This window comes from Hyperolius riggenbachi, chromosome 10 (genome assembly GCF_040937935.1).
Source record: "Hyperolius riggenbachi isolate aHypRig1 chromosome 10, aHypRig1.pri, whole genome shotgun sequence".
NCBI lineage: Eukaryota > Metazoa > Chordata > Amphibia > Anura > Hyperoliidae > Hyperolius > Hyperolius riggenbachi.
In genome coordinates, this window is record NC_090655.1 from 227101206 (window position 1) to 227125326 (window position 24121).

At 45.3% G+C, this 24121-nt stretch overlaps 2 protein-coding genes across 5 annotated transcripts; both read left to right on the plus strand.

Annotated features, from left to right (window-relative positions):
• The first annotated feature begins 15 nt into the window (after nucleotides 1–15).
• Nucleotides 16–12475, plus strand: LOC137534667 (oocyte zinc finger protein XlCOF6-like). 4 transcript variants are annotated; one of them, XM_068256283.1, is made up of 5 exons: nucleotides 16–102; nucleotides 6076–6154; nucleotides 8123–8217; nucleotides 8348–9200; nucleotides 11108–12475. In XM_068256283.1, the coding sequence occupies exons 2-4, from the start codon at nucleotides 6124–6126 to the stop codon at nucleotides 8909–8911; spliced, it is 690 nt and encodes a 229-aa protein (XP_068112384.1). In that variant the 5' UTR covers nucleotides 16–102; nucleotides 6076–6123; the 3' UTR covers nucleotides 8912–9200; nucleotides 11108–12475. The 4 variants fall into 4 exon arrangements, with proteins under 4 accessions (XP_068112384.1, XP_068112383.1, XP_068112385.1 ...); XM_068256282.1 differs by lacking the exon at nucleotides 16–102 and adding an exon at nucleotides 5757–5833; XM_068256284.1 differs by lacking the exons at nucleotides 16–102; nucleotides 8123–8217 and adding an exon at nucleotides 5757–5833 and having other exon boundaries at nucleotides 8373–9200.
• Nucleotides 12471–12797, plus strand: LOC137536862 (gastrula zinc finger protein XlCGF17.1-like). Its single transcript, XM_068259047.1, has one exon. It carries the CDS (start codon nucleotides 12471–12473, stop codon nucleotides 12795–12797), a length of 327 nt encoding a protein of 108 aa, XP_068115148.1.
• The last annotated feature ends 11324 nt before the right edge of the window (nucleotides 12798–24121 follow it).

Genomic DNA, 24121 nt, shown 5'->3' on the forward strand with positions numbered 1-24121 from the left:
GTGCTCTAGCCTTCACTTTCTGTGCGCCCCTGAGGTGCTAGTCTAGTCTACTAAGCTTCTATCCTGTGACTTTGTGGTCGGCCTGAGACCTTCAGCAAAAATGTAAATGTATGATAGGATAGCTATATGATTTTACTGATTATATATTTGTATTGTATATTTATCATATCTATACTATATTTCCATAGCTCCCAACTGTCCCTCTTTCGGAGGGACCGTCCCTCTTTGGGAGCCCTGTCCCTCTGTCCCTCTTTCTTCCTCATTTGTCCCTCTTTCAGGAATTTGTCCCTTTTTCTAGGTAAATATATATTTTTCTACTAAAAAAAATGTGTTTGATTGACTCAAAACTTTATTCCCATCCTTTAAATTGCTATATTACTAATTTTAAAATGTTAACATGAATGAAAATGAACCAGGATAGAAAGGACCAGTGTGGTTTGAATGATAAAACAACATATTCTTCTTATGAAATGAGAAGATGAGAGGTTCCGGCACTGAACTAGGTACTTGTGCACTGCTGCTTGGGCCAGCTGCCACTCCTAGATTTTGCAGGGTTCACAGTAGGACCAGTCCTGTACACCAAACATCAAAAAGAGAGGTAGGCACAAGAGAGATGTGAATAGCTTTTACTGATAAGTGAAGGAGTAGACCTACGTGATGGGATATTACCATGGGGTAAGACTGAGTGGACTGGCTGCAGGTCCAGAAGAAGCCGAGGGTAAGACTGAGTGGGCGGGCCGCAGATCTGGAAGAAGCAGAGGGTAAGACTGGGTGGGCTGGCCGCAGGTCTGGAAGAAGCCATGGGTAGGACTGAGTGGGCTGGCTGCAGGTCTGGAAGAAGCCATGGGTAAGACTGAGTGCCCTGGCCGCAGGTCTGGAAGAAGCCGTGGGTAAGACTGAGTGGGCTGGCTGCAGGCCTGGAAGAAGCCAAGGGTAAGACTGAGTGGGCTGGCTGCAGGTCCGGAAAAAGCCAAGGGTAAGACTGAGTGGACTGGCTGCAGGTCCAGAAGAAGCCCAGGGTAAGACTGAGTGGGTGGGCCGCAGATCTGGAAGAAGCAGAGGGTAAGACTGAGTGGGCTAGCCGCAGGTCTGGAAGAAGCCATGGGTAAGACTGAGTGGGCAGGCTGCAGTTCCGGAAGAAGCCGTGGGTAAGACTGAGTGGGTTGGCTGCAGGTCTAGAAGAAGCCGTGGGTAAGACTGCATGAGCTGGCCGCAGGTCTGGAAGAAGACGTGGGTAAGACTGAGTGGGCTGGCCGCAGGCCTGGAAGAAGCCGTGGGAAAGACTAAGTGGGCTGGCCGTAGGTCTGTTAGAAGCAGAGTGTAAGACTGAGTGGGCTGGCCGCAGGTCTGGAAGAAGCCGTGGGTAAGACTGAGTGGGCTGGCCGCAGGTCTGGAAGAAGCCATGGGTAAGACTGAGTGGGTTGGTTGCAGGTCTGGAAGAAGCCGTGGGTAAGACTGAGTGGGCTGGCCGCAGGTCTGGAAGAAGCAGAGGGTAAGACTGAGAGGGCTGGCCGCCGGTCTGGAAAAAGCCGTGGGTAAGACTGAGTGGGCTTACCGCAGGTCTGGAAGAAGCAGGAGGTAAGACTGAGTGGGCTGGCCGCAGGTCTGGAAGAAGCCGTGGGTAAGACTGAGTGGGCTGGCTGCAGGTCTGGAAGAAGCCATAAGACTGAGTGGGCTTGCCGCAGGTCTGGAAGAAGCCGTGAGTAAGACTGAGTGGGCTTGCCGCAGGTCTGCAAGAAGCCATGGGTAAGACTGAGTGGGCTTGCCGCAGGTCTGCAAGAAGCCATGGGTAAGACTGAGTGGGCTGGCCGCAGGTCTGGAAGAAGCAGAGGGTAAGACTGAGTGGGCTGGCTGCAGGTCTGGAAGAAGCCGTGGGTAAGACCTAGTGGGCTGGCAATAGGTCTGGCAGAAGCCGTGAGTAAGACTGAGTGGGCTTCCCGCAGGTCTGCAAGAAGCCATGGATAAGACTGAGTGGGCTGGCCGCAGGTCTGGAAGAAGCAGGAGGTAAGACTGAGTGGGCTGGCCGCAGGTCTGGAAGAAGCCGTGGGTAAGACTGAGTGGGCTGGCTGCAGGTCTGGAAGAAGCCGTAAGACTGAGTGGGCTTGCCGCAGGTCTGGAAGAAGCCGTGAGTAAGACTGAGTGGGCTTGCCGCAGGTCTGCAAGAAGCCATGGGTAAGACTGAGTGGGCTGGCCGCAGGTCTGGAAGAAGCAGAGGGTAAGACTGAGAGGGCTGGCCGCCGGTCTGGAAAAAGCCGTGGGTAAGACTGAGTGGGCTTACCGCAGGTCTGGAAGAAGCAGGAGGTAAGACTGAGTGGGCTGGCCGCAGGTCTGGAAGAAGCCGTGGGTAAGACTGAGTGGGCTGGCTGCAGGTCTGGAAGAAGCCGTAAGACTGAGTGGGCTTGCCGCAGGTCTGGAAGAAGCCGTGAGTAAGACTGAGTGGGCTTGCCGCAGGTCTGCAAGAAGCCATGGGTAAGACTGAGTGGGCTGGCCGCAGGTCTGGAAGAAGCAGAGGGTAAGACTGAGTGGGCTGGCTGCAGGTCTGGAAGAAGCCGTGGGTAAGACCTAGTGGGCTGGCAATAGGTCTGGCAGAAGCCGTGAGTAAGACTGAGTGGGCTTCCCGCAGGTCTGCAAGAAGCCATGGGTAAGACTGAGTGGGCTGGCCGCAGGTCTGGAAGAAGCAGGAGGTAAGACTGAGTGGGCTGGCCGCAGGTCTGGAAGAAGCCGTGGGTAAGACTGAGTGGGCTGGCTGCAGGTCTAGAAGAAGCCGTGGGTAAGACTGCATGAGCTGGCCGCAGGTCTGGAAGAAGACGTGGGTAAGACTGAGTGGGCTGGCTGCAGGCCTGGAAGAAGCCGTGGGAAAGACTAAGTGGGCTGGCCGTAGGTCTGTTAGAAGCAGAGTGTAAGACTGAGTGGGCTGGCCGCAGGTCTGGAAGAAGCCATGGGTAAGACTGAGTGGGCTGGCCGCAGGTCTGGAAGAAGCCATGGGTAAGACTGAGTGGGTTGGTTGCAGGTCTGGAAGAAGCCGTGGGTAAGACTGAGTGGGCTGGCCGCAGGTCTGGAAGAAGCAGAGGGTAAGACTGAGAGGGCTGGCCGCCGGTCTGGAAAAAGCCGTGGGTAAGACTGAGTGGGCTTACCGCAGGTCTGGAAGAAGCAGGAGGTAAGACTGAGTGGGCTGGCCGCAGGTCTGGAATAAGCCGTGGGTAAGACTGAGTGGGCTGGCTGCAGGTCTGGAAGAAGCCGTAAGACTGAGTGGGCTTGCCGCAGGTCTGGAAGAAGCCGTGAGTAAGACTGAGTGGGCTTGCCGCAGGTCTGCAAGAAGCCATGGGTAAGACTGAGTGGGCTGGCCGCAGGTCTGGAAGAAGCAGAGGGTAAGACTGAGTGGGCTGGCTGCAGGTCTGGAAGAAGCCGTGGGTAAGACCTAGTGGGCTGGCAATAGGTCTGGCAGAAGCCGTGAGTAAGACTGAGTGGGCTTCCCGCAGGTCTGCAAGAAGCCATGGGTAAGACTGAGTGGGCTGGCCGCAGGTCTGGAAGAAGCAAGAGGTAAGACTGAGTGGGCTGGCCGCAGGTCTGGAAGAAGCCGTGGGTAAGACTGAGTGGGCTGGCTGCAGGTCTGGAAGAAGCCGTAAGACTGAGTGGGCTTGCCGCTGGTCTGGAAGAAGCCGTGAGTAAGACTGAGTGGGCTTGCCGCAGGTCTGCAAGAAGCCATGGGTAAGACTGAGTGGGCTGGCCGCAGGTCTGGAAGAAGCAGAGGGTAAGACTGAGTGGGCTGGCCGCAGGTCTGGAAGAAGCAGAGGGTAAGACTGAGTGGGCTGGCTGCAGGTCTGGAAGAAGCCGTGGGTAAGACCTAGTGGGCTGGCAATAGGTCTGGCAGAAGCCGTGAGTAAGACTGAGTGGGCTTCCCGCAGGTCTGCAAGAAGCCATGGGTAAGACTGAGTGGGCTGGCCGCAGGTCTGGCAGAAGCCGTGGCTAAGACTGAGTGGGCTGGCCACAGGTCTGGAAGAAGCAGAGGGTAAGACTGAGTGGGCTGGCCGCAGGTGTGGAAGAAACAGGGTAAGACTGAGTGGGCTGGCCGCAGATCTGTAAGATGCCGTGGGTAAGACTGAGTGGGCTGGCCGCAGGTCTGGAAGAAGCCATGGGTAAGACTGAGTGGGCTGGCCGCAGGTCTGGCAGAAGCCGTGGCTAAGACTGAGTGGACTGGCTGCAGGTCCAGAAGAAGCCGAAGGTAAGACTGAGTGGGCTGGCCGCAGGTCTGGCAGAAGCCGTGGCTAAGACTGAGTGGGCTGGCCGCAGGTCTGGAAGAAGCAGAGGGTAAGACTGAGTGGGCTGGCCGCAGGTGTGGAAGAAACGGTAAGACTGAGTGGGCTAGCCGCAGATCTGTAAGATGCCGTGGGTAAGACTGAGTGGGCTGGCCGCAGGTCTGGAAGAAGCCATGGGTAAGACTGATTGAGCTGGCTGCAGGTCTGGCAGAAGCCGTGGGTAAGACTGAGTGGGCTGGCCGCAGGTCTGAGAAGAAGCCGTGGGTAAGACTGAGTGGGCTGGCCGCAGGTCTGGAAGAAGCAGAGGATAAGACTGAGTGGGCTAGCTGTAGGTCCAGAAGAAGCCATGGGTAAGTCGCTATTTACACAGCATAGTGAATGGCATCTGAACTGGCCTCCATGCTCTCCACACTAGATTTTATTCTAAACCCTATACTTCTGATGATGTACATGGCTGTGTGCTACGAAACAGCTGTGAGTTGGGAGAGTATACCACAGTCTCCATCACTTGTTAAAAGCTATTAGCATCTATCCCATTCCCAGCTGTATGTTTGATAAAGAGAAATAATCCCTGGACATCTCTGTGTAGCATCGACAGTGGTAAAACTGCTGGGAAATAGGGTTTTAGAAAACGTGTCATTAAATATTAGGCAATCAGAAAGTTAAAAATAGTTCTGTTTGTGAGAGATAGATAGAAAGAAATATGTTTGAGAGTAAACACTGCTGACAGCCAAAAATCTGATTGTCTAAATTCACTCTGGGAAACAAAGGACTTACTGTTGGAGCAACAGGAGAAGGAGAGGGGAGGGTTGCAGCTTCCTACTCTCAGATGCCCCCTTCTGAGCAGGTGTTTTTATGGCTGGGGGGAACTGAGTTGTGGTGACCCATGAAAGTAGCACAACATCTGGGATCGAAGCCACTATTCACTAATACAAGTCCCTAAAGAAACCCCACATTTTAATAGTCTATTTGCAATCAAATCAATTTCCTGAAGCTCAGCTCTTTCATTATGTCAGAGCTTACTGGTTTGCTTTGTAACTGTGGCAGGCAGTCAGGTGATAACAGCAAGAATTTTTGAATCTCACCCCTAAATATTGTCTGTAACCTAAATTAATGTCCAGCGCTGCGTAATGTGTTGGCGCTTTATAAATACAATAAATAATAATAATAATCAGAATAATACCATTAATTGGCTAATTTAAAAAAAAAAACTAATGAGATATATATATATATATATATATATATATATACTATTATTTTTCTTTTAAGTTAGCCAATAAATGGTATCATCCTGATCCTCAAAACTTCTTGCTTTTACTTATGGCTAACACAGTACAATACTCTACTACTAAGGAGATATTAACAGGGAAGCGATGAGGAAATGATGGAATGACAATGACACACGTTTACGTAATGGAGGAACAGCACGAGGTTGTGTAATGATGGTTGCAGCTCCTTTTTACTCCACTAGGTGGTGAACTGATGTATACCATGTGGAAGGTACATATAGGAAGCTACAGAGAGGAAGGAAGTAGAGAAGGGACATTGCAGAGAATGGCAGTAGGGGAGACAATATGGTGTGTCTACATATTCTTATAATCTATATAATTAATAATAGTGCCCCAGCTTTTTCTGTAATTGTACCTAGCCCCCCCCCCCCCACCAATGTTTACTGTAGCTAACAGTTCTTCTAGACTGTGAGTTGTGATTACTGAGAGATGAGGGGACTTTGTGACTGCCCACATGTGCCTATCTACTCTTCCTCCTCCACTACCAGTGCAGACTGCCTTTATCAGGATGTGTCTTTTTCTCCTTGCAGGATTGGCAGTATTCAGAAGGTCACAAAGACCTCTACAAGACCATCATAATGGAGAATCGGACACTCCTCACTTCACCAGGTGAGAGGAGACTTTCACTTATTTCAGATATCTCATCCCTCACTTTAACAAGTACAGATATCCCGCCCCTCACATAACTAGTGCAGCTATCTTTTTTAGATACATTTGTACACACATAAAAGCAAATATGTGCTTACTGGGCACAGGTCAGGTGAGGGTTAGGAGTGGTGACGTGGGAGGTAGGTGAGAGTCAGGACAGGAGTGGTGACGTAGGAGTTAGGTGAGGGTCAGTAATGGTGATATGAGAGGTAGGGGAGTGTCAGTAATGGTGATATGAGAGGTAGGGGAGTGTCAGTAATGGTGATATGAGAGGTAGGGGAGTGTCAGTAATGGCGATATGAGAGGTAGGGGAGTGTCAGTAATGGTGATATGAGAGGTAGGGGAGGGTCAGTAATGGCGATATGAGAGGTAGGGGATGGTCAGTAATGGCGATATGAGAGGTAGGGGAGGGTCAGGAGTGGTGATGTGGGAAGTAGGTGAGAGTCAGGACAGGAGTGGTGACGTGGGTGGTAGGTGAGGGACAGTAATGGTGATATGAGAGGTAGGGGAGGGTCAGTAATGGTGATATGAGAGGTAGGGGAGTGTCAGTAATGGTGATATGAGAGGTAGGGGAGTGTCAGTAATGGCGATATGAGAGGTAGGGGAGGGTCAGTAATGGTGATATGAGAGGTAGGGGAGGGTCAGGAGTGGTGATATGAGAGGTAGAGGATGGTCAGTAATGGTGATATGAGAGGTAGGGGAGGGTCAGGAGTGGTGATGTGGGAAGTAGGTGAGAGTCAGGACAGGAGTGGTGACGTGGGTGGTAGGTGAGGGACAGTAATGGTGATATGAGAGGTAGGGGAGGGTCAGTAATGGTGATATGAGAGGTAGGGGAGTGTCAGTAATGGTGATATGAGAGGTAGGGGAGTGTCAGTAATGGTGATATGAGAGGTAGGGGAGTGTCAGTAATGGTGTTATGAGAGGTAGGGGAGGGTCAGGAGTGGTGATGTGGGAAGTAGGTGAGAGTCAGGACAGGAGTGGTGACGTGGGTGGTAGGTGAGGGACACTAATGGTGATATGAGAGGTAGGGGAGGGTCAGTAATGGTGATATGAGAGGTAGGGGAGGGTCAGGAGTGGTGATATGAGAGGTAGAGGATGGTCAGTAATGGCGATATGAGAGGTAGGGGAGGGTCAGGAGTGGTGACGTGGGAAGTAGGTGAGAGTCAGGACAGGAGTGGTGACGTGGGAGGTAGGTTAGGGACAGTAATGGTGATATGAGAGGTAGGGGAGGGTCAGTAATGGTGATATGAGAGGTAGGGGAGAGTCAGGAGTGGTGATATAAGAGGTGGGGGATGGTCAGTAATGGTGTTATGAGAGATAGGGGAGGGTCAGGAGTGGTGACGTGGGAGGTAGGTGAGGGTCAGTAATGGTGACATGGGAGGTGCGTGATGGTCAGGATGGTGACAAGGGAGTTTGATGGATAAATGATGGGTGGGTGGGGCTGTAGAGAGGTGTTAACATGTGGGTGAGGGTCAGAAAAGGTTCTACCCACCTTTCCAGTAGAATGTAAGCTGCACCACCATGAGAGGAGCACATGATTGAGTTCTTGTTGGAGGGGGGGGACACCTCTATAGGAGACAGCGGCCAGTGAGACTAGGACTCCATCTGCACAACTCCTTCTATATACCAGCTGAGCCAGCCAGATGATGTAAATGTCTAGGTGTGCTCAAGTGACATTGCAGGTATCTACTTGGATGATGCAGCCACATGACCTGAGGCACTACATGACTGGCTCCTCAGTCAGTGGAATCAATGAGTGCATCAGTGAGCTACAAACATTCATTAAACACACTTAAGAGGTTAGTAAAAGAAAAACAGGATTGGTGGACTGGATTTGGCACTGGGGACTCCAGACCTAGATCATCCTATCATCTGATACACACATAGAAACAATGTAATCAATTAGTAGTGTGTGTGTGTTTCTTACAGATGTACCCAGTATCAGAAACCCAACAGATGGATGTAAAGGTTCTCTTGATTCCCATAATTGTACAGAGAAAGATCCCAGCATACACCACTATCAGGTAGATATCACTGAAGATCTAGAATTCAAAAATAACTGTAAATTTTCAAATATTACTTTATTTTATGTATTCTTAGTTCAGTAGTATTATTGTGTTTAAGATGGTATGTTCTCTTATTTACATGGTTTAGAATGAAGAACAAATTACTCTCACAGTTAAACAGGGAGGGACACATGTGAAGGGTGACCAACAGTCTGTGGAAGACAGTGGTATGATGAGAACAATCAAACAGGAAGAAGAGAAGACATATGTGATGGCTGATCGGCAGTCTACACAGGAGGATGAAGTCATTACGACCAGTAAAAGAGAAGATGAAGAGATGTATGTGAAGAGTGATCTACATTCCATGGAAGAGGGTGAAATGATGTGGGTGATTAAAGAAGAAGAAGAGAAGTATATGAGGGGTGATTGGCAGTCCACACAAGAGGGGCAAGTGATACAGATAATTAAAGAGGAAGAAGAAACATGTGAGATGGGTCATCAGTCTACAGAGGGAAGTAAAATCATGGGGACAATTAAAGGTGAAGAGACATATGTGAAGAGTGATCTGAATTCCATGGAAGAGGGTGAAGTGATGGGGGTATATAAAGACGAAGAAGAGACATTCATGAGTGGTTATTGGCTGTCCACAAAGGAAGTAAGGAGGCCAATTAAAGAGGAAGGAGAAAACAAATATGTGAGCAGTGATCAGTAGTCTATGGAGGAGGGTGACATGATGAGGACAATGAAAGAGGAAAATGAAGAGGCATATTTGTGGGTTGAACTGCACTCTTTAGAGCAGGATAAAGTGATGGGGGCAATTAAAGAGGAAGGTGAGACCTGTGTGAGGGGTGATCAGCCGTCTTCAGTACAGTCTGAAGTACTGCGCAGGTGCAAAATGCTCCCAGACCTTGGCCGGACCACGCATGCGCAGAAGCCCACGACTGGCCAGATTACCAGGGGAGATTCCGGGACAACAGAGAGGGGGCTATTGGAAGCACCAGGTAATTATAAATATACTTTAACATAAATAAAGCAGAACTGATTATTTTGCCACCATCTCAATTTGCCGCTTTTTTTCAAGCGCACTGGTCAGAGCTGTGTTTACCAAACCTGTCCTCACAGGCCACCAGCAGTGCATGTTCTACAGGTATCTCGCATAAGGACATCTGTGGGCAGGTGACCTGCTAAGAGTGCAAGTTTGGTGGCCATGAGGACACATTTGGGAAACACTGGCGTTGAGGTAATATTTGGTTTTATCAAAACATTTACAATATCTTTACTTCCTATTTCCTATCTATTTAATCACAAAGGGTGCTTAGATGCTTTCCTTGCGTTGAAAGACATCCATGGCTATAATTATTCAGTAATGCCCAGTGGTGTTGATCCAGGGAATTTATTTGATTGCCTTCTGGAGTCGGGAAGGAGGGTTTTTTTTCCTTTTTGGGGCTAATTGGACCATGCCTTGTAAGGGTTTTTTGCCTTCCTCTGGATCACCAGGGATATGTGAGGGAGCAGGCTGGTGTTGTACTTTATTTTCTGGTTGAACTTGCAAGTAATTGCAATCTAAATGTGTTCTGAGAGAAAATTCACTAATTACAAAATCAGACTTTTTCACTAGTTTTGCATGACTCTCTAGAAATGTTGTACTGGTAGAACAGTGCAAAACCAGTGCTAATCTGTTGTAGAATTAAGAATTGATGATACCACTTCTAAAACTGCAGAGCTGCCACGGCGGTCAGCTTGTGCTGTATGTGTTGTTTTATTCTCCACATAACTGAGTTAAAGTTCTCTTTCACAGCTGTCAGTCACATCTCTTCCTTGTAAAGCCCAGACAGCAGCTATACTGTAAGATTTTTTTTCTAAATCAGGAGTATCCGGACTGATTGACATCACAAATTCCATCCTATCTTAAGAAGTGCCCCGACTGCTGCTGTTTTTCCATTAAAATACTATTGAGTCCCCTTTTTCTGTGTTAAAGCTGCTACAATACAGCTTACCGCACTCAGAGGATTCTCTCACAGGGCCAGATTTATCAAAGCATTACAGACATTTCTAGCCAGCAGAGGAACTGTTCTGCATGATAGTAAGAAACTTCTCAGGGGGGCATTTATCAAGGTTTTTAGAAATATGTGAAAACTGCCTCAGACATTCTAAGAAATCACTAAATAGTGCAGATTCCTTCTATTACTGTTAGGAATAGGAGGAGTTAGGAAGGTCTCTCAGGCAGTGCATTGTGTAAGGGAAATTGCTGTTGCTGAGGTAACCAACACACCCCCTGTCAGCAGGCTCTGAGTGAGGGGGGAGGAGCCCTACACAAATCATGTCTAGCCAGCACTGCTGCACTCTCTGGAGAACTGCTATGAAGCACTTCTTAACCTACAGCAGTTTAGGGATGGATTTGCCTTCCTAACTCCTCCTATTCCTAACAGTTTAAGAAGGAATCTGCATTATTTAGTGATTTCTTAGGATGTCTGAGACAATTCTGCATGGATTTCAAAACCCTACTAATATTTTGTCTCAGACACTCTTGATAAATGTCCCCCACAGACTGCACTCATTCTGAGTATCTCTTCCTGTTTTAGAAGGAAATTGCACCTTCGCAAAATGTCTGAGACAGTTCTGCATGATTTCTAGAAAGCTCCTAAGATTTTTCTCTCAGACAAATCTGCCCCAATGACTCACGAGCAACTTCTTGTCATATTCATGTAAAATCCCTCATCTTAGACTATCCAGCCGATGTGGTAACTCTTCTGACAGGAAGAGATGTGCACCCTATTATCTCTTCCCCAGTACTCCTGTCATACATGCCAGAGTTCTGTATAATTAATCACTGCTAGAGCCACATACACGACTGCTACCTGCATGCAGGAGAATGCATATTCTATAACTATTATTATCTTCCCAATAGATAGACAGGATGTGGGGAACACTATCTCACCCCCAGATGATAATGCAGAAGATAATGGCGTCACACAATATTCTCCAGGAGGAAACCCCATTACTGGAAATACACATCACAGACTTTACCATGAGGAGAGATCAGATCCCTCTAATCCTGAGGAATCTTCTGACACATTACTTCCTGTCACCTCAAATATTCACACATCTCAGGTAGTGCAAGTAGATCATCAGATCAGTCTTATGACGAATCTTCTCCTGCAGAATCACCTACTATGACATCTACTGGTAATCATAAGGGATTTTCATGTTCTGAATGTGGCAAGTTTTTCACAAAGAACTCGTCTCTGGTTGTACATCGAAAAGTGCACACTAGGGGTAAACCTTTTTCATGTTCAGAGTGTGGGAAAAGTTTTATTTGGCAAGCATACTATATTTCCCACCAGAGAAGCCACACAGGTGAGCGTCCTTATCCATGTACAGAGTGTGGGAAAACTTTCAGTCACATATCCAATCTTCATATGCACCTGAGAACTCACTCAACTGAACGCCATTTTTCATGTTCAGAGTGTGGGAAAGGTTTCACTCAGAAAGCAAGTCTTTTTAGACATCAGATAACTCACACAGGCGAGCGCCCTTTTTCCTGTACAGAGTGTGGGAAAGCTTTTCCGTTAAAAGCAGATCTTGATAAACACCAGAGAATTCACACAGGCTCACATCCTTTTAGATGTGCAGAGTGTGGGAAAAAATTCACTCTGAAAGCTTACCTTTTTAAACACCAGAGAATTCACACAGCTGAGTGTCAATTCTCATGTCCAGAGTGTGGGAAGTGTTTCACTGAGAAAGGACTCCTTTTAAAACACCAGAGGACACACACAGTTGATTGTCCCTTTTCATGTTTAGAGTGTGGGAAATGTTTCTGTTCTGAATCAGACCTTCTTGCTCACAAGAAAAGCCATACTGGTGAGCGTCCATTTCTGTGTTCAGAGTGCGGGAAGGGCTTTTTTCACAAAGGTCTTTTTATTAAACATCAGAGAATTCACACAGGTGAACGTCCCTTTTCATGTTCAGAATGTGGAAAAGGATTTATTCAGAAAGGAGATCTGGTTAGACATCAGAGAAGTCACACAGGCGAGCGTCCATTTTCATGTTCAGAGTGTGGATAGGATTTTACTGGAAAATCAGAATGTATTATACATCAGATAAGACACACAGGCGAGTCTCCTTTTTCCTGTTCAGAGTGTGGAAGAAGTTTTAGCCAGAAAGGAGCCCTTCTTAGACACCAGAGATGTCACACGGGTGAGCTACCTTTTTCCTGTTCAGAGTGCGGGAAAAGTTTCATTCAGAAAGGACAGCTTATTACACATGAGAGAATGCACACAGGTGTTTGGCCTTTTTCCTGTTCAGAGTGTGGGAAAGGGTTCAATCATAAAGGAGATTTTGCTCGACACCAGAGAAGCCACACAGGCGAGCGTCCTTTTTCAGGTTCAGAGTGTGGGAAAGGCTTTAGTAGAAATTCAGAGCTTGTTGTACATCAGAAAACTCACACAGGTGAACGCTCCTTTTCCTGTTCAGAGTGTGACAAAAGTTTTTCTCAGAAAGGACATCTTGAAAGACACCAGAAATGTCATACTGGAGAACGCCCCTTTTCATGTTCAGAGTGTGGGAAATGTTTTGTAGTTAAAGGATACCCAAACTGAAATGTGACATAATGAGATAGACATGTGTATGTACAGTGCCTAGCACACAAATAACTATGCTGTGCTCCTTTTTTTCTCTTTCTCTGTCTGAAAGAGTTAAATATCAAGTATGTAAGTGGCTGACTCAGTCCTGACTCAGACAGGAAGTGACTACAGTGTGACCCTCACTGATAAGAAATTCCTCTTTTTATCTCTTTCTTGCTCTCAGAAGCCATTTTCTGCTAGGAAAGTGTTTTATAGTTGGAATTTCTTATCAGGGAGGGTCACACTGTAGTCACTTCCTGTCTGAGTCAGGACTGAGTCAGCCACTTACATACCTGATATTTAGCTCTTTCAGGCAGAGAAAGTAAAAAAGGAACACAGCATAGGTATTTGTGTGCTAGGCACTGTACATACCCATGTCTATCTCATCATGTCACATGTCAGTTGAGGTATCCTTAAAAGACAACCTCATTAGACATCAAAGAGTACATTCCAATTAAATGTTTACTTCTCTGATCCAAGACTTGTATATTGCTAAAGTTTGACCTTTTTCCCTCTATACACCTTTTTGGACTGGCCTGACACATATTTTACATGGCAGCTTTAAAGCCTCTGATTCATGAAGTGAGAGGGATATGGAGGCTGCCAGATTTATTTCCTTTGAAACAATACCAGTTGCCTGGCAGTCTTGCTGATCCTCTGCCTCTAATACTTTTAGCTATAGACCCTGAACAAGCATATGCAGATCAGATGATTTTGACATTATTGTCAGATCTGATAAGATTAGTGGCATGCTTGTTTCTGGTGTTATTCAGACACTACTGCAGCTAAATAGATCAGCTGGGCAGCAAGACAACTGGTATTGTTTAAAAGAAAATAAATATAGAAGCCTCCATACCCCTCTCACTTCAGTTGTTTGGCTTCATTGGCTAAGTAGTTGAATTAATGTCCACCATATTGCTGTGGATCACAGATAAATGCCCATCTTAATGAAACAGATCTGCCATGTTGTAGAAACTTCAAAGGACACTATAGTGAGTGTTTTGGAGGCTGCCATATTTATTTCCTTTTCAAAAATACCAGTTGCCTGGCAGCCCTGCTGATCTCTTTGGCTGCAGTGGTGTCTGAACCACACACCTAAAACAAGAATGTGGCAAGTCAGACTTCAGTCAGGGACACCTGATCCGTATGTTTGATCAGGGTCTGTGGTTACAAGTATTTTAGAGACGTAAGAACAATTTAGGAAGAAGCAAAATCGTTGTTTGCAGGGGTGCAAGCAGGGGTTAACTCACCTAGGTTGCCACCTCCCTTCCAATGTGTTCCACACTGCTCTCCATCTTCTGATAAGTCCGCCTTCTAAATTGGAACTTCTGCTGTGAAGGCAGAAGTGTCAGAAGAAGAAATGCGCTTCGGAAGGGAGGCAGCAATGTCCTAGGTGAGTTTACACCTGCTTACACAGCCCGAACCCTCTGCACACTCCTCGGGAAATAGTTCTTGCTCATCCCTGTCAGGCAATTTGCATTGTTTAACCACTTCACCCCAAAGGTGTTTTTACCCTAACGAACAAGAGCGATTTTCACCTTTCAGTGCTCATCCCTTTCATTTGCCAATAGCTTAATCACCACTAATCACAATTAAATGATCTATATCTTGTTTTTTTCACCACCAATTGGGCTTTTTGGGGTTGATGTTTGTTTTCAGTAATTACTATTCTATTTTCTATGCATTTTAAAAGGAAAAACAAGGAAAAAATGAAAAAAATACACTATTTCTCCAATGTCATCCCCTATAGTTTTAATATAAACACTGCTACTGTGCATAAAACCCACACATTTTATCTGCCTATTTGTTCTGGTTATCACAAGATTTTAATGATGTCCCTAGTACAAAGCATGGTGACAATATAGAATTTGGAAATAAAGGTGTATTTTTTCTATGGTGGGTTTTTTCCCCACTATTTTCACGTGCACGCGCAGGAGCACTGTCTGACCAATAAAAATGTCCTGGAGCCATTAAGAGGCTCTAGCAGAATGTTTTTATAAGTCAGCTTGTCAGTAAGTGGTTAAAATGAAATAGATATGGTAGGCTCAATATCTCTCTCACTTCATGCTTTCTGTAACCTATAAGAAAGTCTCTCATGGCCTTACATGGTGGCACACTGATGGCTTGACTCCCTTCAACACTGGATACTCCAAAGGCTTTCCCCGATCTTCTTACGCCCCTCCATTACTATGCTGGGTTCCTTGGAAACTATTCCTCTCTGTGTATGAGCGCGTCCGCACTGCAGAGTCGCAAAGTATGGCCCAGCAGTAGCACGGACCTGCTGGTGCATGAGTTTATCATCCCTGCAAATCCTACTGGTGCCTGTGCAGTGTGGCTGGGCTTGTACACATGGGAGCATTGTCGGCGCAAAGAAGAAGAGGGTGCTGCTTGCCAAGCATTCTAGGGGGCGATGAGGATTGGGGAAGCCTGTGGATCATCCAGTATCTAACTTGTTTTAGCATCAGATTCACTTTAAAGCTTTTATAAATTTGTTCATTCCCAGCTGCTGTCATTTTTACCCAGTTTTATCCCTGTTTACATATACAAGCGCATCCACGTTTTTACAGTGATGATAGCAATTTAGCTTGGTCTACAAACTAATTAGTCACTAATTGGGACTTTTTAGGGAGTAACTGAAAGTACTTCACAGAACCGTTTAAAATGATGGAACTTTTAACCACTTTATCCACCACTACAGTATATCTACGTCCTCTGTGACTTCATCTAAGCCACGAGTCAGTAGATATATATGTCTTGTAGCAGAAGCAGTGCTGTGCAGGGTTGGGCTTGCTCCTGTGCACATTTCTGGCACTATCTGATGCAGTGCTAATTGTAGAATACATTTTGGTGTGCCTTAAAACTTGGACACACGTCACATAAAAAATGGGTAGGGACAAACTCAATCCAACATAAAAAAATAATTTTCAAAATTATGATCAAACTTGGGAAAGTCTTAGCAAAACTACTAGAGACATATGTGGTAACACTTTAACCCTGATAAGTTGTAGAATGGAGTTTAGAAAGTTTTAGGGTTGAGGCCCATGTCTTGTGTATTATTTTTAGTCACAAACTGAATCAAAAGCAATACAATTTTTGCATATTCTGTACTAAAATAAAAGACCTGTAAAATGAAAACAAAGTGACATAAGAGAAAGAAACATGTATTGTTACCTTAAGGGTATATTACTGTTATTTTTGCAAATAAGGTCTCGTAATCATCGATGGTGTACAATCAGAAATCAAAAAAACACCATACATTGTGCTAGGAACATAATCTAAATGTTGTTGTAACCAACATAAGCAAACAAAATGTTTGGGTTTAACTAAAGCTATAATGGATGTAAATGGAGAAATAGTGTGTTTTTTTATTTTTTTTTACCTTAATTTTCCTTTAAAATGCATAGAAAATAAGGTATTTACTAAACAAAATTTTCACACACCAAAAGCCTAATTTGTCCTGAAAAAAAAAACAATATATAGATACAGTATATAGATATATAGCTGTGATAAGGAGTAATAAAGTTATTGAATAATGAATGGAAGCAGCGCTGATATGCAAAAATTGCTCTCCTCCTGAAGTGGTTAAAAATACTTTTATTTTCTCAGTTCATAGTGAAAAATACACTCTGTAGCATAATTTCAGAATCAAATATCTTCACCATAAATTGTGGCAGGAACATAATCTAAGTTTTGTGATAAGCGGTAACAAATAGCCAAACAAAATTTTTTATCTACAGTAGCACATTTTATTTTTAAAATGGAATTGGTAAAACTGAGAAATAATGTCTTTTTTCTATTTTTTCCCTTGTTTTCCCAATAAAATTCATAGAAAACAAAATTGTTCGAGGGAAAAAATGGCATACAATGAAAGCCTAGTTTGTCTTGAAAATAACAATATACAGTATATTTCATTTCCGTGTCATAAGTAGGGATAAAGTAAGGACATGGCTAAACTGTCAAAACTGCTCTGATCCATAAGTGGGAAACAAGGTCTGGAAGCGAAGTGGTTAATATGTATAATGAAACTCATTACAAAGAGGACTTGACAATGGAAAAAGATAAGAAAAACAAGTGGAAGATAAGAGAATCGCCTGGGGAATCGAGCGGGGAATCGTTCTAGCGGGAGAATCGAGCGGCAAAATTGAGCCGTGTATGCCCAGCATAAGGAGGACTCATAACATAAAATGTTAGATCCACCTGGCTTCTGAGGTGGCAACTATCTGGTGAGCCCCCTCAATGTTGGTGGGGGGGCCTCTCTGTCTGTTGTCACCCAGGTGCCTTTGAAAACGGAAGTTGCTTTCACAAGTGGCTGTCAGTTTTCCTCTTTTTGTGTAAAATACTACATTATGTTGGGCTCCTGGTGTCTCTGCGTTCTTTTTAGGAACCATTTACTTACACTGGTTTCTCATATGCCTAAAGGTGGCCATATATCTGTTGACTTGGTGGCTGATTGAACATCAGATTTAATAAATATTATCAAATCTGATGAAAATCAGGGCTGCCAAGACCATGCTCGATCGACAATTTGACCAATTTCGGGCATAATTTGATCGCATGTATCGATCGGACATGCTGGGAAATCTTGTGCTTACATTCTTAATTGTAAGAATGTAATCACGTGCGATAATCACGAACGCCACAGACACCTTCGGCTGCTGTGCCCCCCCCCCCCCCATGGCCATGCATTAATACCTCACCAGTCCATTGTCAGCCGCAATTTCCACATTTGGACCCCATGCGACAACCGGCATGTAGCACGTGTTGGTGTGTATGTGATGTCCACTGTGCTATAACACCGGCAACCACGTGGGGGCGCAAATGCAGAAGTACAAGTACACCTAATGCAGATGGCGGGATGGTATGGTATAACTGCAGAGGCTGGGGGGTGGGGGGGGCAGATAAAACGTTAGGGGGTCAGCAACAGTGGGTGGCATAAGCCGCCACAAGGCAGATTTCATGCTAAAACCAATCTGGAGTGGGCCTGTGGTTTATGGTGGCCAACAGATCTCTATTTGATCAGAGAGAGATCTGTCGCTTGTTTGATTGGCTGCCAAAATCGCTAGATGTATTGGCACCTTAAGTGTTCTAAAGAATCTGCTCACCCAGCCATTCAAGGCAAGATATTATAAGCGGAGTCTCCTGCTGGCTTCCTTTATCTCCTGGAACCCCTGGTGGAGAAGTCCTGTCACCATTACCCAGCAGAAATCTCACCATGAGAACTTCAAAGAGATAGGAAAAAGCTTTGCATGTTGTAAACAACACTTCATCATCTGCCATACACTTATTTCAAATGGCTTTGTGGTTAGCAGTCACACCTGGGATTTAGAGCCCAGAGGGGAATTTCAGCCAGGACAAGTGTGTCTATCCTCCCTGGGATTGTGAGGGTTTCCAGCAACATCCCCAAATCATATAGGTAGGTTAACTGCTTCCCACAAATATAGCCACTAGCTCGCTATAGAGGTAAATACCTCTATAACGAGCTAGTCCCTATATCTGATTGAGTCCCGCTAAAGCACAAGTAGCAAAGTGACCATCCAACCTCACCTTCCTTTCCCATCATTCTCCCTTGTCCCTCCTCCTCCTATTGGAACTGTAATCCCTGCTGAGTGTGTACTCTGCAATAGATAGAGATGCTGGATGAGCAGATCCTTTAGACCTAGGTTCTTAATGAGTGGAATGCAGAGCCGGGACAAGGTCCTCCAGCACCCAAGGCTGAGACACCAAAGTGCGCCCCGCCATCCCTCCCACCCCAGCCGTCACACACTTATTGCTATTAGACTAAGAGGTGTCCCAGGGCCCCAACCCCTCTAACACCTTAATCTCTATTTGGCTTGCAGTCACTGTCATGTATCCCCTTTTCTTATTTCTCTCTGCTTCAAATAATAGGGGAATGATAGCTGAGTGAGTTGTGTGCCCTGTCCAACCCTGCGCCCTCTCTCACCTCTGCTTCGGCCCGGCCCTGGTGGTATGCATACCCCAGGGGGTACTTCCGATGATGGGTCCAGGGAGTACTAAGTATAACAAATTTGGAGTTTTAGAAAATTATAAATCTTATGTAAACAAACACCAAATTAGTATTGTAGCTAATTAAAACCAATAGTAAATGCTTGGAAACGGTTTAGAAACAAATGCAATGTATTGCTATTAAATACAGTATATCTTTGCCAGGGGTACCCTTGCAGGGGGGTACTAGGCAAGCGCACACTTTTAAAAGGGGTACATACCTATTAAATGTTGAGAAACACTGCACTAGAACACTTAGATGTATGGGAGACCAGTGTAAATAAATGGTGATCAAAGGCTCTCCAGAGCTCTTCATCACTACTTTATAATCCTGTGTAATAATACAGTAATAGCAATCACCATGCACATTCCCAGAATCCTACTCACCTCTCCAGTCTGGCTTGTGTTTTAATGATGTCATGTGACCCTCCCAGAATCCTCCTCACCTCTCCAGTTAGAAGGTACATAATCTCCAGAGGTTTTATCCTCTCCGCCATGTCACTCTGGTCTGCCATGCTTGTGAGCCAAAATCTAAGAAAACACATTTGGACAAGACTTTTTGTCCCATCTGCTTGCATAACACTATTAGCCTCTTTTGCCAGCCACTGATCCCTTTATTGTGCATATTTATATTCCTACTGTGATATTGCAGTATACTATTTTGAACCTACCTGTGTATATAATCTGAGATTTTGAGGATTGCATATTTTATGCTATATATTTCTGGTTAATTATTTTGACTATTGTACCCCGCGTTTTTCACCGTTGATGATTTTAATTGATTTTATATTGAAGTTTGTTCCCAATAAAGATTTATACGTTTTGGATTACATGTTTGGTCTGGTGCTGCTTTTATGGGCACTTTTTTTCTCCTTACTTTAATGTACCATGCTTGTGGTCATGTGATCCAGACAGGAAGCTCTAGAAGGATAATAGACTGAACTATCTGGACTGTGGGATACCCAGTGTGCACATAAAATGGCCATTGTCTATCCGTTACCTAGTTTCAGATTTCTGGGAGGTGTACTAATTTCCATACTATAATGTTTGCCTCTTACGTCCAATCAGTAGGTCACCTGAATAGTGTTTTGATTTTAGGCAACGTTCTATCAGACTGTAATGAATAGTGACATGTCAGCTGCGGTGGATAGCAGTACCACCGCAGCTGCTTCTGGTTCCCTGCCTGCCAGTCTACCTGTGCTTCGGGCGTCTAGCACGCCGAGGACAGGTGTGGGCGGTAGTCGCATGTCGGCTGCGGTGGACGGTGGGTCCACCGCGGGCATTGCTGGGTCCATGCCTGCCAGGTTTTCAGCGTCCTCGGCGTACTAGACGCCTGGGACGCGGAAAACTGATGGACTCAGGAGCACATTAGCGCGTGCGCACGCTCGCCGTCAGGATCTTTATGCCATCAGGAGGCGCGTCAGCTGACCTGCTGGTCGGCTGACGTCAGAAGGCACGCTCGCCTCTCCTGATTGGCTGAGGCTGCTGGGCATGCCTTGGGGGTCTCCTCTGCTTCTTAAGCCTCTCGGCTTCACTTGCAATTTGTCTGCTGTCGTGAATACTTCGATAGTTCCGGTGTGCTTTGATCTGGGAGGAAACCAGGGATTTCACACAAGACTAGGAATTATTATTACTATTGTCGATTACTGTTTATTATCTGTGTATGACTCTGGCTAGCTCTGACCAATCTTGCTCTTAGTGATTCTGTACCTTTGCCTATCTGATCCTGTTGCCAACTCAGCTTGTGTAACGTTCTGTCTCTGTCTCCTGATTTTGTACCTCTGCCCATCTGACCTTGCTGCCAACCCTGCCTGAAATACGTTCTGCCTCTGCCTGTCGATTCTGTACCGTAATCTGTCTATCTGTTGCTGAACTGATCTGTCTGACCACTCTACTCTCATCAGAGAGCCCTTGTCTCTGGTGAGAGGTGCAGTACTGGGAGTACCCACCAGCTCCTCTGGTGTGGTATTGTTAATACTGTCAGTACTTACTGTTGCACCAATCACTACACTCAGTGCATTAAAGTGTGTATAGCTCACCTTACCTCTCAGTGGCTATTTGTATTGTTAGCTACACTTCAGTATTGGTATATCTGTATTATTGGTGATTCTGCAGATCACCATATAATCAGGTATATATCTACATTATAGGTGATACTGCAGATCACCTGATAATCAGATCTCTGATCTTGCTAGCACCAATCGTTACACAGACATTATTGTTAAAGGACATCTGAGGTGAACATAAACTGATGAGAAAAACAATTGTATCTATCCTCCTCCTCCTAAAAATTACTTTTTCAGATATCCCACAGTTTTATTTTATATTTAAATCTAGTTTTTACTGTTTCATTGTCTTTGCTCAATGACACCTTCATTGAAGTGTGTCAGAGATCAAATTATGCATTATTGACCCTTTTTATATATTTCCTGCTCTCAGAAGCCATTTACTAACAGGAAAGTGTTTTATGGCTGTAATTGCTTTTCAGTGAGGGTTATGCTATAGTCTGACCCAGTCCGACCTGGACAAAAACTGTCACTTGCATACCTGATGTTCAACTCTTTCAGGCAGAGAAAGAAAAAAAGGAACAAAGCATAGTTATTTGTGCACTAGGCACTGTACATACACGTCTATCTCATGATGTCACATGTCACCTCGGGTAGCCTTTAAAAAGTATGTGATACAATTGATTGCACTGTTCATTTTTTGTCTAAATTGCAAGAATAAATTCATTCTTCAAAAAATGTCCAAATTCTAAAAAACTATTTATTCTAAAAATAGTAACACAGACTTACCTTTCTGGTAGCTGTTAGTTGTCCTTCTTATTGGCCTTATAGATCCTAATGAATTTACAAATTTGCTACATACCGTATCATTTGGACAAAAAGGGGTTATCAGTTTATGCCGAGGGAGAGGAGTTCTACTACTAGGACATGGAAGGGAGCAAAAGCTTACCCTTTCTACAAAGCTGTAAAGAGCACTGACAGCATGGGCGTCCGCAGAAAATTTTCCAGGGGGGGGGGGGGCAAAAAGTGGGGAGCGAAAAGCGGGGCGGCGCGCTGCAAATTTGGGTTGGAAATGGAGCTACGCCATGCGGCGCGCTAAGCGCACCGCGCCCAAAAATGGGTGTGGTCATGAACCAGAATGTGGGTGTGGTCGTGGGTGGAGACAAGTTTACATGAACTAAGCAATGGTGGGACATTAGATTAGGACAGTGGTGGCGAACCTTTTGGAGGTCGAGTGTCCAAACTGCAAAGTCACTTTACTATAACAAAGTGCCAACAGCAATTTAAACTAAATACAAACGTTTTAACTCATACATGAACATTATGGAAAATTAAGTTGAAAATAAACTGTGAAGATAAACAATTTCATCCATCGTACTCCTGAAAAAGTTATTCATTTTTTTTTTAGAACCTCCCAGTTTCATTTTCTGTTTTAAAAAGTGGAAAAAGTAGGTTCAATGCTATTGTCTCATATGATGATGATTCAGCTTTTTCCATAGTCTCGCAGTTAGCAATCATGTGACCCCCCAACAAGACAAATTCAGCAATCATGAGCCCCCCCCCCCCATCAAGACAAATTCAGCAATCATGAGGCCCCCAACATGACCAACTCAGCAATCATGAGGCCCCCAACAAGACAAATTCAGCAATCATGAGGCCCCCAACAAGACAAATTCAGCAATCATGAGGCCCCCAACAAGACAAATTCAGCAATCTTGAGGCCCCCAACAAATCATGAGGCCCCCAACAAGACAAAGTCAGTAACCATGAGGCCCGCAACAAGACAAATTCAGCAGTCATGAGGCACATAAATAGACAGCTTTTCACATAAATAGGCAGAATGCCCCCTTAATATGTAGACACCTCTCACCTGGCAGCAGTTCCCCAAAATACACTCAATCTGACAGCAGTGGTTCCCCAAAAATAGGTAGCCACAGGTCTATAGGTGTCCCCAGAATAGGTGTCCAGCGGTATAGATGTCCCCAGAACTGGTAGCCAGGGGTAGAGATGTCCCCAGAACAGGTAGCCAGGGGTATATGTGCCCAGTATATGTAGTCAGGGGTATATGTGCCCAGTATATGTAGGCAGGGGTATATGTCCCCAGTATATGTAGGCAGGGGTATATGTCCCCAGTATATGTAGGCAGGGGTATATGTCCCCAGTATATGTAGGCAGGGGTATATGTCCCAGTATATGTAGCCAGGGGGATATGTCCCAGTATATGTAGGCAGGGGTATATGTCCCAGTATATGTAGGCAGGGGTATTTGTCCCAGTATATGTAGCCAGAGGGATATGTCCCAGTATATGTAGCCAGGGGGTATATGTCCCAGTATATGTAGGCAGGGGTATATGTCCCAGTATATGTAGGCAGGGGTATATGTCCCAGTATATGTAGCCAGGGGGATATGTCCCAGTATATGTAGGCAGGGGTATATGTCCCAGTATATGTAGGCAGGGGTATATGTCCCAGTATATGTAGCCAGAGGGATATGTCCCAGTATATGTAGCCAGGGGGATATGTCCCAGTATATGTAGGCAGGGGTATATGTCCCAGTATATGTAGGCAGGGGTATATGTCCCAGTATATGTAGCCAGAGGGATATGTCCCAGTATATGTAGCCAGGGGGTATATGTCCCAGTATATGTAGGCAGGGGGTATGTGTCTCAGTATATGTAGGCATGGGGTATATGTCCCAGTATATGTAGCCAGGGGGATATGTCCCAGTATATGTAGGCAAGGGTATATGTCCCCAGAAAAAGTAGCCAGGGGTATATGTCCCAGTATATGTAGGCAGGGGTATATGTCCCAGTATATGTAGGCAGGGGTATATGTCCCAGTATATGTAGGCAGGGGTATATGTCCCAGTATATGTAGGCAGGGGTATATGTCCCAGTATATGTAGGCAGGGGTATATGTCCCAGTATATGTAGGCAGGGGTATATGTCCCAGTATATGTAGGCATACCATACAGGGACGGATCAAGACCAAGTTGCGCCTGGGGCAAGGTCAGGTTTTGGCGCTTAAAGGTCAGGTTTTGGCGCCTAAACTGCCATTCATTTTGCCGCCTTTTTAAGAATTCAACAAACTGCGCCTGGGGCAAGATACCCGCTTACCCCCCCCCTAGATCCGTCCCTGATACCATAAAGATTTCATTAGAAAAATATGATATTTTATAATTCAAACCACACTGGTCCTTTCTATCCTGGTTCATTTTCCTTCATATTAACACATGAAAATAAGAAATATATCAATTAAGAGGATGGGAATAAAGTTTAGAGTCAATTAAACA